General features: G+C 44.8%; 1 protein-coding gene across 2 annotated transcripts; it reads right to left on the reverse strand.

Annotated features, from left to right (window-relative positions):
* Positions 1–583: 583 nt before the first annotated feature.
* LOC119224732 (UDP-glucuronosyltransferase 2A1-like) lies at positions 584–12,671 on the reverse strand. Of its 2 annotated transcripts, XM_037481994.2 has the most exons (7): positions 11,774–12,671; positions 4,620–5,246; positions 4,278–4,426; positions 4,053–4,184; positions 3,302–3,389; positions 2,789–3,008; positions 584–1,828 (listed from the first exon to the last, which is right to left on the reverse strand). In XM_037481994.2, exons 1-7 carry the CDS (start codon positions 12,600–12,602, stop codon positions 1,543–1,545), a joined length of 2,331 nt encoding a protein of 776 aa, XP_037337891.2. In that variant the 5' UTR covers positions 12,603–12,671; the 3' UTR covers positions 584–1,542. The 2 variants fall into 2 exon arrangements, with proteins under 2 accessions (XP_037337891.2, XP_062418506.1); XM_062562522.1 differs by lacking the exons at positions 584–1,828; positions 2,789–3,008; positions 3,302–3,389; ... (1 more) ...; positions 4,278–4,426; positions 4,620–5,246 and adding exons at positions 7,405–9,095; positions 9,226–9,445; positions 10,085–10,172; positions 11,284–11,415; positions 11,505–11,653 and having other exon boundaries at positions 11,774–12,670.
* Between the last annotated feature and the right edge of the window lie 1,796 nt (positions 12,672–14,467).

Here is a 14,467-nt window from a genome sequence, read left to right on the forward strand (position 1 = left end):
CCTGGAAAAGTAGCATACAACAAAAACCATATATACATGCATGTATAGGGGGGGCGTGGGTGTTGGGGCGCACACATATCTGTGTATATACTGTATATATTAGTGCTGTCAGTTAAACACGTTATTAACGGCATTAATGCAAACCCATTGGGGGAGTGGATGACTTTTGTCTGAAAATGTCAACAAGCTTGTCTGTTTGAGTAGCTGGCTGAAAGCAAAGAAGTAGAAGGCTTACCTTTTATTGGTAACCTAAGTGTTACGGTTCATTGTTTCTTAAATAAGAGGCCTGACTGCTTTGTTCACAGGAAACTTGAAAAAAAGAAAATATTAAGCCGTGGGTTAACGGCACTATAGGCTGAGTCCTTGTTTACCTCAAATGTGCACATTCTAGTTTTATTTTGTATCGCCCTGTTTGGCAATGTTGTTTTTCAGTAAAATAAAATATTTGCATAAATCAAGCCAATCCACTTTTCCATGTTGATAAGAACATTAAAATGAAACAAAATATATGGAAAAAATATATATGAAGGGACATTTAGAATTTGCGATTAATTGTGATTAAATATTTTTAATTGTTTGACACACACACACATTAATGATTCCAAACGATATACATTCGCAGCATTATGAGCCACCTTGGAAACAAGAACATCAGCAGAAACAATCATGCAGGATTCTTGTCAAAGAAGTAGTGAATATGATGGGATGCTCGTTTGTGCCACTAAAGGGATGTGCATTGAAGATGGATGGTGTTCCTGCACTATATAGATTTGCTCCAATAATGCTGTGGAAATTCAGACTAAAAGTAAAAAAAACACAATTTGTGTTAAGCTCGGTCATGTTTCTGGTTGCAAAAAAAAATCAGACGTCAGGGTGCCAAAATACAAAGACAGTGTTTGAGTAAAATTCAAGTAAATTCAAGTTAATAAAAGTTAAAACACGTTGTGAGCAATAACATTTTGTAATGTTATATATTTTCTATCTCTTAAACTATATTATATTATGTAAGGTATTAACTTTGGTCAACTAAGGTATCTCCTCATTAGAAACAGTTGTAAAAATCCACCATTGGATTAACTTGAAGTTGAAGCTGGAGTTTCGGAGTTCCCCAAGGGCACATAATGAAACCTGTTTGTGTGTTTTACACCAAACTATAATCGCTTATCATTTGAGGTTTAATTGGCCTCAAATGCAGTGAATAAATTAGCTGCAATTTCTAGCCATAGCCAGAAGAGCAAATATCTGTGTGTACACTGCATGCAAATACCTGATATATGCACATGTGGAGGATAGAAATTATTTCACTCAAGTGTTAGATTCTAAGCTCATAGAATGTAGAACAAAGTAAAGCACATGCTACATGCTTAACAGCATAACCAGATGTTTTAAACATTTTCTTATTTTAATTGTTTCAAAGTTTGATTACCCATCTAAAACCATCAATTACAGTCCAGGGCATAATGGTTACATAGAATAATTTAGACCAACAAGACAATATGGATTTCTTCCCAGCAGTTTTTCGCCGGCTACATCTAAGTTCAGCTACTCCGCCTTCCTCTTTGTCGCTGCCTTTCTGCCACAACACCTGCGGAAGCACAAACTGCAGGTCTTGACAAAGAGGAGCACGAGGACCAGATTGACGGCGAGGACGAAGGCCAGGACATCCAGGCTGTGGTACTGGTACCAGGTGAGCTCATGGGCCTGCACCCTCAGGTGCTTGGCCCCTTTGTTTCTCATGGTAAACTCCATCCAGAACACCGCTTCATCCAGAGGACTCATTGGTCGGTCGTGGTGGATCCTGGACAGCCGCAAGGCGTTCTCCTTGTACCTGTGGAAGCAGACATAAAAGGGGGGGGGGGGGTGTCAAATACTGTGTTTCATATATTTTAATTTTGTTGCATTACTTTTCTTTGATCAAAAAAATAAGAGTTAATCTTTTGGTATAATGTCTTTAAAAACTCAATAATCCACAGAAATGGCAATACATGAAGGGAAAGGCTAAGCCAGTTGTTTTGTAGTGTCTTTGAAACTGTTCAGTGGTAATTGAACTGACATAATATATCAGGCCAAGACTCTTTCTACTGCTGTACTAATGTGACCTCTCCAAACGCAAGACATTTATCCTTCAATCAATTTTCTGCTCCTCTGGGCTAAGATTTTGGGTGGCATTTGGCAAATTCCAGACACCCTTCTACTCAGCAACAGCTTCCAGCACCTATGTGAATCCCAGGGTGTTCAGACACATAATCTCTGGAGTGGTTTTCAGGGTTGGCGTTGTCACCACCATTGGCTCACCGTCAGCATATTGAGAGCTGTTTAACCATATTTTGATGATTATTGGAATGACATTAAATGTTAATTTGGTCTTTTGCCAACTTGCGTCTGTTCTCTTGGAGCTGAAACCTGGGACATCCTATGCGTGAAGATTATTCGCACAATCCGCCTTGGCAGAACCCAACGTCCACTAAAAATGTGTTTTGACTCCCTTCAGAGAATTTGGACACACCTCTGATATCAGACAAAGTTGTCCTCGTGTTTCATGACCCAAGGCCAGACGGATCAGTCGACTGGACCTCGGTGGAGTGGGTGGCTTCAAATGTCTCGACCTGACTAAGTCCTATCACGGTACGTCGGTATTTTAAACAACTTTTTGTCGTTGGAATTGCTAAATACGCTGAAACATAATTTTGTCCGCCTGCTGCCTTTTTTGAAAGTCTATTTAATAAGTTGCGGAAAAATGCTGATTTCTATGAGGCAGCACACAGAGATCTTAGGAAAAGTAACTTACGATTTTACATTGATCACGGTGTTGAGTGCATCTCTGAGGTCATCCTTCTTCATCAAGTTCAAGTTCACATTAATTGCAGCTCCCTTGGCTGCCACATGGACCATGTTGTCTGGCTGGTCGGCGAACATGGGCATGCCCACCATGGGAACACCGTGGTAGATGGCCTCATAAATCCCGTTTGCCCCGCCATGGGTGATGAAAGCTCTGGCCTTTGGATGACCTAATAAGGTACAAAGAGTTAAGAAACCTTCACTGGCACTATAGAAAAAAATCACATGGGGAGGAACAAAGTATTCAAGATACGCGGTTTAGAAACCTGGATCTGAAATATCAGGCCGTACTTATGCGTGTTGTGACTGTGGTGAAAAAATCTGGTTTATCTCAATTGACGTGCTCCTTCTCGCCAAAGAAGGATCTCAATGTGTTCCTCTCTCATTTGGTCGGTAAGCATTTTGTTTTTTTTGTCAAACTAACGAATGAGAAAGATCTATAAGATGTTGCGATGTTACTCACCCAATAGATCGTTCTGTGGGATCCAGTTGTAGATTCTGGTGTTGGCACCCAGAGTCACTGGGGCTTCTCCGCCGTATCTCCAAAGCACCTACAAACAAGATAGTTAGATACAATGCTGCATCTATGTCATAGTTTACTGTGGCAGTACATTTAAGGATGCATGTTTAAACAATGAGAATGAAAAAAATACATAGCGTACTTTTAATTGTAAAATAATGAAATTTGATTGGGCTGTTCGACACAAAGATATAAATGTTTTTTTTTCTTTCTGGGATGCAGGAAATCCATTGGCATGACTGAGGGACAGTTTCTTACATACATGTAATTTGGCCCGTCACAGGTTCCTAATGAACCAAAATTACCTCACTGCAGCTGTATGTACCTGCAACAATTTTAAACACTGTCTACATGGTTCAGCCTTATACTAAGTTTTGAAAACCCTTTTTAGGTATTCACCTTCCCTCATTTCCTGTCCCATTATGCTTACTCAGCCAAAATAGAAAGGCATGTTGTTATACCTTAACCACCATTTATTATCAGCTGCTGACCAATTTTAATCCTTGACCTTACTTTAGATCCAGTCAAAAAACATTAAGCACTATATAGATCAAATATGTGCAAATAAGAGCCTTTGAGATGTTTCTTTTCATGTGACAAATCAAGTCCATCCGAGAGCGCAATACTGTGGCACTGAAAATGCTCTTGGAGGTTTTTCATTTCATTCCAATTGGCTCTTAGTTTGTCCTCTGACCTTTTGTGGGATCTGGGCGAGGTCTGAGGCTATCATGTTTGCTTTCTCTGTCGTGATGTTGCGGATAAATGATCCCAAAGAGAAGACCACGATGCCAGCATCTCCAGAACTCTGCACAAACTCCTCCATATCCTGAAACAAAAAACACACTGCAATCCGAGGAACATTTTCACATTGTGGAGGAGGTGTAATGACATAAAAATACAAGTAGAGACGGCCCTGTACCTCTGGCAGAGGTTTGGCCGGTCTGCAGTGAATTCCGCCAACAAATTTGAAGTTAGGGAGGGAAGGACGAGGGAAATCAAAATCCCAGTAGGTTCGCATCAACCAGATATCTGCCCGGCCCATCGTCTCACAGGCACTGGTGGGTGTTCCTGTCATGAAACAAGAAGTAATGAAAGCTGTGTATTTACAATGAAATGGCAAACTGTCAAATCTTTACTGAAAATATCATTGTTGACACCAATGACACTATATAGAACCAGTGCAATTAATCCATATCTATGTGGTCACAATTGGCCTTTATCTCCTTTGTTTCCTCAGAAATCTTGTATTTAAGTAACTCACCTTTGACTTCGGAGTAATATTTGTCCAGTACTTTCCAGTTTACATGATCAATCACGATGTCCTGCAGCACGTAGAAGAGGAAGTTCCACACTCTCTCAGAGAAGTCCATCTTGTCGGTGAGTTTGCTCATGGCGCCCGGTACGAAGGAAGGAGGAGCAGGGAGCTGACCGCAGTGTCTTTCCCAGTGATGGGCAAGAGAAAACCTTAAGGAGAAGACCAGGGGGATGCCCAAAATATCTGCTACTAAGTCACCACCGTGGAAGATGGGGTCAGCCAGGAGAAGGTCGTACTTTCCCTCCTTTAGCTTCTTCATGATGGGTTCCGATTTCACTACGCCGTCTAAATACTTTAAAGCATTTTGGAGGTCTTGACTCATCAAATCCATGTATTTGATGTACATCTGCACGTAGCTCATATGATCTATCTCGTAGATGGAGAAGTGAAGGTACTCCTCAAACATGGTTTCAATATCCTCCATAGAAATGGAGACGTTGAAGGGTTCGTAGCCGAAGCGAGAAGGCTCCTCGGGGCTCATGAACATGGACGTGCTCGGGACCAGAACCGTCACCTGGTGTCCCCTGTCGACCAGCGTCTCCAGCAGAGGCTTCATGTTGATCCAATGGCTGCCTTCGGTGTACCACACCAAAATGTTCCCCCCGCTTGCGCTCCACGTCCCGCAAAGAACCAGCAGGACACACACAGAGAGACTCTGCCCCGGCTCCATCGCGCCTGTTTGTCCGGGTGAAAGGCCGGCTGTGCTTATAAGTCTTCTCCCTGTTTTTTATGGTGCTCTTGGAAAAACAATCATTAACCAAACAAGCTGAACTCTGGCTCGTAGTGCATCTTCATGCAGCATGAACCATTATGTAATCAGCCACCCAGGGAGCAACAGCACTCCCCTCCCGAGGAGGTCTCATAAACTCCGGAACACATCCACAAAGAAAAGTCCGGGGCGGTCTCCAGATTCACAGCGGGACTGATCCAGTAGGTTCCTCGGCAAAGATCAAGATCAGATGCGCCCCGTGGACCATAGATATATACTGTAGGATATTAAAAAATAAATTGACGACCAGGTTCATAAATTAACAATAGATAAAATGCATTTAGTGTACAACAAAATACAATCATGATTCTGGAGATATGTATTCGATAAAGTAATGTGATTGTTGTAAAATCACTGTAATTTTGAAACTGTAATCAATAGATAATACCAATGTACAGTTATGATTGTATTCAATGTAATTCAAATGTTTCTTCATTATTTGAACACAACAATACCTATGCCGTGGACGGCTTAAATCCGTACCGGACGTCAAATATAAAGACGCCCCGCCCATATTGATCCAAAGCAGATCACCATTTCTTAAAAATAACCCCAGAAATATCATTGAATATTCATTAAAAAAAAAGAAATGCAACCATAACTAAGTACGGTGGCCGAGAAGGTTCAGACAAATACAAAAGCCACAACACACCCGCAAATGCCACAGCACAACAGTGAACGCCACAACACAAAATACAAAAGCCACAAGACAATCGCAAATGCCACAACACAACCGAACGCCGCAACACAACACGAAAGCGAAAACGGAAGTAGCTAAATAACTGCCCACGGGAGCGAGCGTATTTTGGAGGAACGCCCACGGGAGCGAGCGTATTGTAGCGTGTCTTAAGTTTCTAAATGTGAATATGGTTCTGATTACTTACTCTGTTACTTGGGCCAGGGTTTGGGGTACCGCCCCTCCCGGGGTAATGTGTGTAGTTTATGGGGAACAGAGGAAGTGGGAATTGCGGGGAGTTGTGGGAAGTTGTAGTTCTTACTGGGATGGCGTGGCTGTGGCCGACAACAATAAACCCGGGTTTTGATAAACTGGCCCTTTATTGGCACAGAACGTTGCAGTATTTTGGAGGAACGCCCACGGGAACGAGCGTATTTTTGACGACCGGTGTTACGTGCCTACTGGTTTTTGAACCTACTGGTTTGGCTACGCGTGCGTGTTTGTTTTGCCCCGACAGCGGCAGATGTTGTCTGCCTCGGTCACCTGATTCGTCACACATTCGCAAACATATTGCTGAAAATGTTCAAAATGCATCCCATATCCAATGCAGCGTGTATGATTGTATACGTGAGCACTACATCACTGACACGTATAAAGAAATCAATAAAAGAACATACATTTATTAAAAGATCGCCACCTGGATTCGAAATCACGCAGTCGAGCAAAACAAAAACACCTTATAAGACGGCGGCGCCACGCCGTCGGCCAACCGAGCTTTCAATGTTGCTGCTGATTTCACTAGTTCTCATGAAATTGCACATCGTCAGGGGCAAGAACACCTTTTGTTAGTTTGCAAAAAAAAAAGAAATTCTCAGATTTACAAGATTCTGCATTCACTCTTGCACCACTCGCACTTCCTGGTCCCAGTCTGAAGCCCTTGTCATGCCCCTAGGGCATATGGGTAATGTAGTCAAGCAAAAACCGTTGAAGGTTGGGAGAACACTAACTGGACCAGGTGATGTTTACCCCTCCAAACTCACTCATTGTCTTGTGAGTTAGTGGCCACCACAGTTTGAGATCATTTGACTGAAAGCCTTATTTTTCCATTAACCCCTTTCCAGTTAATAGCAGGCAGGAAATCAAAAATGCATTATATATTACAATTAACTGAATAAAAAAAAATCAAACCCGCTGGGTATTATCTAGTGTTAGTTACATATAATAGTAATGATGATCCATGATCCAAGCTCGGAAAGTAGAAACAGACTCAAGACAGAGGGGAGCTTGTTCACGTTAAATCACCTTTCATCACGTTCAATCACTAGAGGGCGCACTCATCCTGTGCTCTACATGGAAGGAGGCTTTATTTTTCTCTGGTGATGTTTTTTGTTTTGTAGGTTAAAGCCCTCAAAAGAGTGTTATTACCAATCAGGCAAAGACGTTACAAAGGAATGGAACATGTTTTTCTATTTACACTATTAGATGATGCAGACATTTCTTGACAGTTTGAATGTTTTTTTTTAAGGAATATCGTCCTGTGTAGTCTTCACTCGGTGCATGTCCATGATTCCTCCGGGTCCAGAATTGTGAAATCAAATGGTGATCTGCTTTTTATAATCTGCTTCATGTTGATTGCCAACTAATAGTTTTGTTTTTTAATCCTTGAATAAAACATAAATGTAACAAAAAGTCAAACTTTACTGATGGATAAAAAATGCTTTAATACAAGAGCGTTACATATGCTATTTGTTTCACATGGTAATATTCTATATTTGGATCCATCTGTGTGTATAAATATATATAAAAATCACAACACAACACAATAACCTAATAGAATAATTAAATGAACAGAATGAAAAAGGGTTTCCACCTCAGTTTGACCTGAACTCAACTTCATAGAGACATAAACAAGTGAAACTAGATCACTGCTGTAATGTTTGATTAAATCAATCAACAATTGTCTCATCCCCCCCTTAAGATGTGCTTTTCACATGCGCAGACATCATCACTTTCATCCATGATGATGTCAGCTCTGTGCAGGCGTCTCCGAGCGCCTTACTGGCATTGCTGCAAAATGTAGCATCTGTTCATTCTGCATTAAGTCTACATTATGTCTACTGCATTGAGACTGTGTGAGCATTCACTCATTCATTCATTCATCGTAGAGAGCAGTATACAGTATGCAGTACGCACTGATTAAGTATGCAGTACACACACAGTACACACTGATTCAGTATGCGGTACACACACAGTACACACTGATTCCGTATGCAGTACACACTGATTCACTATGCTGTACACACTGATTCAGTAAGCGGTACAGTATTACAAGAAAATAATGATATTGCCTCTATTGAATTGACAATGCGAGTCTCTGCAACCAGGAGAAGACCTTGAGCATGCAGCCATGGATGGAGGCCTGGATTAGCGGTGGGCAGACGCTGATTCTACTAAATCACACTAATTAACTCATCGCAACTGTAACAAATATAACAACGTTGTTCAGACTTTTATGAGGATACTGGCCATTGTAAGGGTTTTCCCTGAGTGTTTCATGTGCTCTTTCACTGGTTTTTGAGTGGTCCCAAGCCATACATTGCAATCCGGGGTTTTGTGGTTACATTACATTAAATTAAGCCATAATTTAACAGTATTTTCACCCATCACTTTTTCTTTCAGCCAGATACTCAGCTACTCCGCCTTCCTCTTTGTCGCTGCCTTTCTGCCACAGCACCTGCGGAAGCACAAACTGCAGGTCTTGACAATGAGGAGCACGAGGACCAGATTGATGGCGAGGACGAAGGCCAGGACATCCAGGCTGTGGTACTGGTACCAGGTGAGCTCATGGGCCTGCACCCTGAGGTGCTTGGCCCCTTTGTTTCTCATGGTGAACTCCATCCAGAACACCGCCTCGTCCCGAGGACTCATCGGCCGGTCGTGGTGGATCCTGGACAGCCGCAAGGCGTTCTCCTTGTACCTGTGGAAGCGGACATGATACATTTTAATGTAATTGAACTCCTTCATGCTATGTCTTCAATCGCTCACGTGATGGAAGCTCTCCGTAAAAAGCAGTCATTCTGTTCATTCTAGTCTGTCACACAACTCACGATTTCTCATTGACGACGGTGTCGACTGCGTCTCTGAGGTCATCCTTCTTCATGAAGTTCAAGCTTACGGTGACTGCAGCCCCCTTTGCCGCCACATGGACCATGTTGTCCGGCTGGTCGGCGAACATGGGTATTCCCACCATGGGAACGCCGTGGTAGATGGCCTCGTAGATGCCGTTGGTGCCACCGTGGGTGATGAAAGCTCTGGTCTTGGGGTGACCTGACGCGGGTAATAAAAAAAAATCACAAAATGCAGAACAAACACGCATCAATGTCTTCCATTTAAGACAATCAGAGCCTCTGGAAAAATCGAGGTTCTGGAAAAATCTCCAGGAAGCGGCACACAGTTCGCCTCTCGGACCCTTCTGTCATCGTTGGGCACAACCATTGGACCCTATGGGGTATCGGTTTGAAAAAAACGGTCTAGCGTCTGCAGGCAACTGCCATTATTTCCCGGGTTCCTGTTTAGCAACGGGATATCCAGGCGAAGACTTCCTTTTGTGTTCATTGTTCACGGTACGGCACGCAACCAGAGAGCTGGAGGCTGGAGGGGAGAGACGTCGTCCAACATTCGCGTGTTCCACAAGTTGGCGTCATAAAAGCTAGTTTTATGACGATATTAAGCACTTTAAATCAGTACAAAGACATACACATTGTGTATATAGTTAATACATTTGTATGGAATGAAGACAGCTTTGTTTTGTGGACCTGTCTTCTTAGTTACTATGACATACTATTCACTAGATGAATACCACTTTGTAATTATAAATAATATAAATGTGATATAATCACTGGTCTCAGAGGAAAAAGCAAAGTTCACTGAAACATTCTTTGTGTGTTTTCTTTAAGCATTACTCACCCAGTAGGTCATTCTGAGGGATCCAGTCGTATAATCTGGTGTTTGCACCCAGAGTTGATGGTTTTTCTCCACTGTATCTCCACAGCACCTTTAAACCAAAAGAGAAACACGCAAAATAACACAGTGCTCTTATATTCTGTAATAAACTGCTTAAAAGTACATCAACGCTTGCCAAATAAATTGCACAAAGTTTAGTTTTTCCATTTAGAAATGATTAACTTGGTAATCTGTCCAGTGTGATTGGGGTCCATTGTTTCTTTTTATCTCTTACTCTTACACCCTGTCATGCTATCGTGATTCAAACAGGTCACTCTAACATTTCATTTGAATTCAAATCAGTTTTGGCTGCCCACCTCCCACCTTATTTTTTTAGTGGTCACATGCGTGTGTAGACGCATGCAAATTGACCTCTGTATTTAAAACGTCCCAAGCCATTTTTCTCTGATCAGTGTCTCAAGGACACTTCAACATGCGGTTCTGAGGAGACGGAGTTGAATGTCACGTGGTGCTAAATCACATTTGATAACCTAAAAACTATTTTTTTCAGTGACCTCCAACGCTGTTTGGGTGTGGACAAAGGTCGAAACTTGTAGAAGAGGGCGGCCACGTGTGCAACAAAATGTCCATTCACGTGTGGTACGGGCCTAGCACTGAGTAAAAGTGAGTTATCCGCCTTAAGATGATCGGGACGAGCTCCCTCCTGCAGCCTCCCAAGCTGCTGGGGGGGGGGGGGGGTCATTTAAGTTAATCGAAGCTCCTTTCCCATGGTGATGTCTGTGCATAAAGATGTGCTATCGTGTTTATCCTTATTCTGCCCTGTTGCCACTGCTCACGACGGGTCAGGGGTCAGGGGTCAGGAAGCCCAAAGACGACACAGGAAGGCTTGGAGACTGTCGTTCCCACATCTGTGCAGCCTCTGTCACTGGCTTCGTGTGGGACTATCTTTGTACCGGTGATGCTTTTACCTCAAATATAGTGTAGTTTTCCCGATGAAAAATCACGTTCATGTTAAACGGCGGAACTTTATGCTCAATGTAAACAGCAGTGATTTGTGTGCATTCCTCATTTTAATTCAAAACATGCACCGCTGGAATGCACAGCTGCTTTTGATTCGATTGTTCTCCACGTCGCACATGGGAAGTGCATCTGCATTTTGTTTTGCAACCCTGTGTTGCAACGCGGTGAACTTGTCCTCTGACCTTTTGTGGGATCTGAGCCAGGGCCGAGGCTATCATGTTTGCCTTCACTGCTGTGATGTTCTTGATGAATGATCCCAGGGTGAAGACCACGATGCCGGCATCTCCAGAACTCTGCACAAACTCCTCCATGTCCTGGAACACAAAACACACTGCAATTTTTCACATTGTGGAGGAGGTGTAATGACATATTAATACTGTGATAAGTAGAGACGGCCCTGTACCTCTGGCAGAGGTTTGGCCGGTCTGCAGTGAATTCCACCAACAAATTTGAAGTTAGGGAGGGAAGGACGAGGGAAATCAAAATCCCAGTAGGTTCGCATCAACCAGATATCTGCCCGGCCCATCGTCTCACAGGCACTGGTGGGTGTTCCTGTCGTGAAACAACAAGTAATAGATGACAGTTGCTATTTTGGAAAGTGTTGCCAACGTGTTGACGAAAGGGACTGTATCTAAAAGCATTGCAGTCAATCCGAAGATTCCCTGGACTCACCTTTGACTTGGGAGTAATATTTATCGAGTTCTTTCCAAAAAATGTTTTCTAACACGATGTCCTGCAGCGCGTAGAAGAGGAAGTTCCACACTCTCTCAGAGAAGTCCATCTTGTCGGTGAGTTTGCTCATGGCGCCCGGTACGAAGGAAGGAGGAGCAGGGAGCTGACCGCAGTGTCTTTCCCAGTTATTAGCTATGGAAAACCGTAAGGAGAAGACCAGGGGGATGCCCAACATCTCTGCTACTAAGTCACTGCCAGGATAGACCGGGTCCGCCAGGAGAAGGTCGTATTTCCCCTCCTTCAGCTTCTTCATGATGGGTTCAGATTTCACCACGCCGTCCAAATAGATCAAAGAATACTTCAAGTTGTCCTTCATCATGTCCATGAATCTGACATAAATCTGTATGTAGCTCATGTGATCCATCTCATACATGGAGAACTGAAGGAAGTCCTTGATGAACTTCTGCATGGTCTCCATAGTGACGGAGACGTTGAAGGGTTCGTAGCCGAAGCGAGAGGGCTCCTCGGTGCTCATGAACATGGACGTGCTCGGGACCAGAACCGTCACCTGGTGTCCCCTGTCGACCAGCGTCTCCAGCAGAGGCTTCATGTTGATCCAGTGGCTGCCTTCGGTGTACCACACCAAAATGTTCCCCCCGCTTGCGCTCCACGTCCCGCAAAGAACCAGCAGGACACACACAGAGAGACTCTGCCCCGGCTCCATCGCGCCTGTTTGTCCTGGTGAGAGGCCGACTGTGCTATAAGTCTTTTCCCTCCTTTTTTTTTTTTTTTTTTTCTTTTTTAAAGCTGCTCCTAGAAAGATAATCATTAACCAAACAAAGCTGAACTCTGGCTCGTAGCTATTCTTTGTCCTGCGTGACACGTTATGTAACGAGCCCACCCCCGAGTGGTGAAAGGTTATGCTGTGTCAGCGGAGAAACAAAAGTAGCCCGTAACATGAACCAGAAGTCCACAGAGGCGGGGAAGTAGAAACGGACCTTAGAAAGCAAGATTGCAGTTGGCTCTGGAGAGATGGGGCAGCTATGTGGGCTCGGAGCCACGTGAGGATGTTGTGTGTGCACGTGGGAGCCTGAGCAAGAATTTCCGTGCGCACAAAGTGTGGGAGCGGGAGTGGAACCGAGGGTGTGGAACCCTTTTAAAGGCACGTTTGCTTACAGCTCCCCCCCCCAACTCCGCTCAGTTCTGTGGTAGCTGCAGACATCTCAATGTCTCTTCCAAGACATAGAACTGCACATCTGGTACGAATGCACATGAGGATGAAGCGTGCTGACTTTAAGATCTTGTGCAGATGTCCTTGTTTCAAATGATCCCCTCACTTTCCCTCTAGCGCCCCCCCCCCCCCCCACCATTGGGACTTTTGCAGGGGTTGTTTTTAATGCTATTTAAAGTCTCAACATGCAACCACGCCATGTGTGTGATACACTTCAGGATGAGGGGATCCCGTCACAGTGTGTGTGTATATACTGTATATATATGGCTGCAGTCTCTTGTTTTAGGCTTGTACCCGGCAATGAGGCAGCTGATTTCAGAAGCCGCCAAGGGGCCACAGGGGTCACCCCGGGGTGAACATGGGGGGGGGGGGGGGTTGTCCACGATGCCTTTTAGGAATCGTCAGCGTCGAGGGCGCGCCGTTCTTGGGAAGTGTCACATGCAACTAAATCTTAACTCCGGGTATCCTTTGCCCCCCCCCCCCTCCCCCCCTCATTAACATTGTAAATTCCCTTTTGACGGCGGATTCAGGAGCGTCTGGAAAAACAAAAAGCATTTGAATATTGAATTCAATGCCCTGTTGAGGGAGTCAGTGGCCATTCAGAGGGTGTAAGTCTATACGGTTTCGTCCTCAGACCTCCCCTGGTGGTAGAGAGGGACGTGTAGTGGGGGAGGGGGGGGGGGGGGGGACTAGGTATATCACGGTGTTACATAAAATCGTTCGGCCTGAGCGTTGGATTCCAGATGAAATGAAACACGGGGGCGCAGCGCATTCCTGCTGCTTCCTCCTCCTCCCGTCCTCCTCCTCCTCTTCCCCTCGCGCTGCCTTTCCACCACGGGGTAATAAGGGTTACAGCGCACTGCTTTTTGAAGTAGACATTTGCATAATCAGATTAGGATGCGTGATTGTCAGTGGGCCCACCCCCCGCCCCACCCATCAGAGGGTGCTCCAGAGGAGAGAGGGTGCTGTCCAGCCCAACAATGGACGCCTCCCCTCCTCTCTTCGCCCTCCAACCAACCGGCCTGCACCTGCATCCCACCCACCCGTCCGCCCGGGCTGCAGCGCGCCGCCGCTCCACGCTTGGACTCGCAAGCCGTGGAGGGGAGAGAGAGAGAGAGAGAGAGAAGGGGAGGAAGGAGGTGGGGGGGGGGATGAGTGCCTGACGGGAGTGGGAGGGCAGGGGTTGAGCTGAGATATTCAAACATGCAGAGTGTGAATTGGCTTTAAGGGGATAAAGAGCTCAGGGGGGGGGGGGGGCTATCGGTTGGCACCCAACTCCAGAAATTCTTTTTCACGGGGCGCCTCAAGCCGGGAGAGCGAGGGGCTGCCTGCACTGATCTGGCCCATTGTGATAACAGATTCAGACAGTGTGCTAGACGCTGATAAGGAAATGTGCTCTCAATAGACGATTACCAGCACACCCGGGAGAGAGCAGTCATTCAGGCGAACGCGCTCGGTCGGGA

Source organism: Pungitius pungitius, chromosome 5 (genome assembly GCF_949316345.1).
Source record: "Pungitius pungitius chromosome 5, fPunPun2.1, whole genome shotgun sequence".
NCBI classification, from domain to species: Eukaryota; Metazoa; Chordata; class Actinopteri; order Perciformes; family Gasterosteidae; genus Pungitius; species Pungitius pungitius.

Coding starts and splice junctions, on each gene's coding strand:
- LOC119224732 (XM_037481994.2), bottom strand. CDS start 12,602: ATGATTATCTTTCTAGGAGCAGCTTTAAAAAAGAAAAAAAAAAAAAAA. Junction 5,247..11,773: donor ATATTACTCCCAAGTCAAAG/GTGAGTCCAGGG, acceptor GGTACACCGAAG/GCAGCCATTGGATCAACATG. Junction 1,829..2,788: donor ACCGTGATCAATGTAAAATC/GTAAGTTACTTT, acceptor CTGCTTCCACAG/GTACAAGGAGAACGCCTTGC.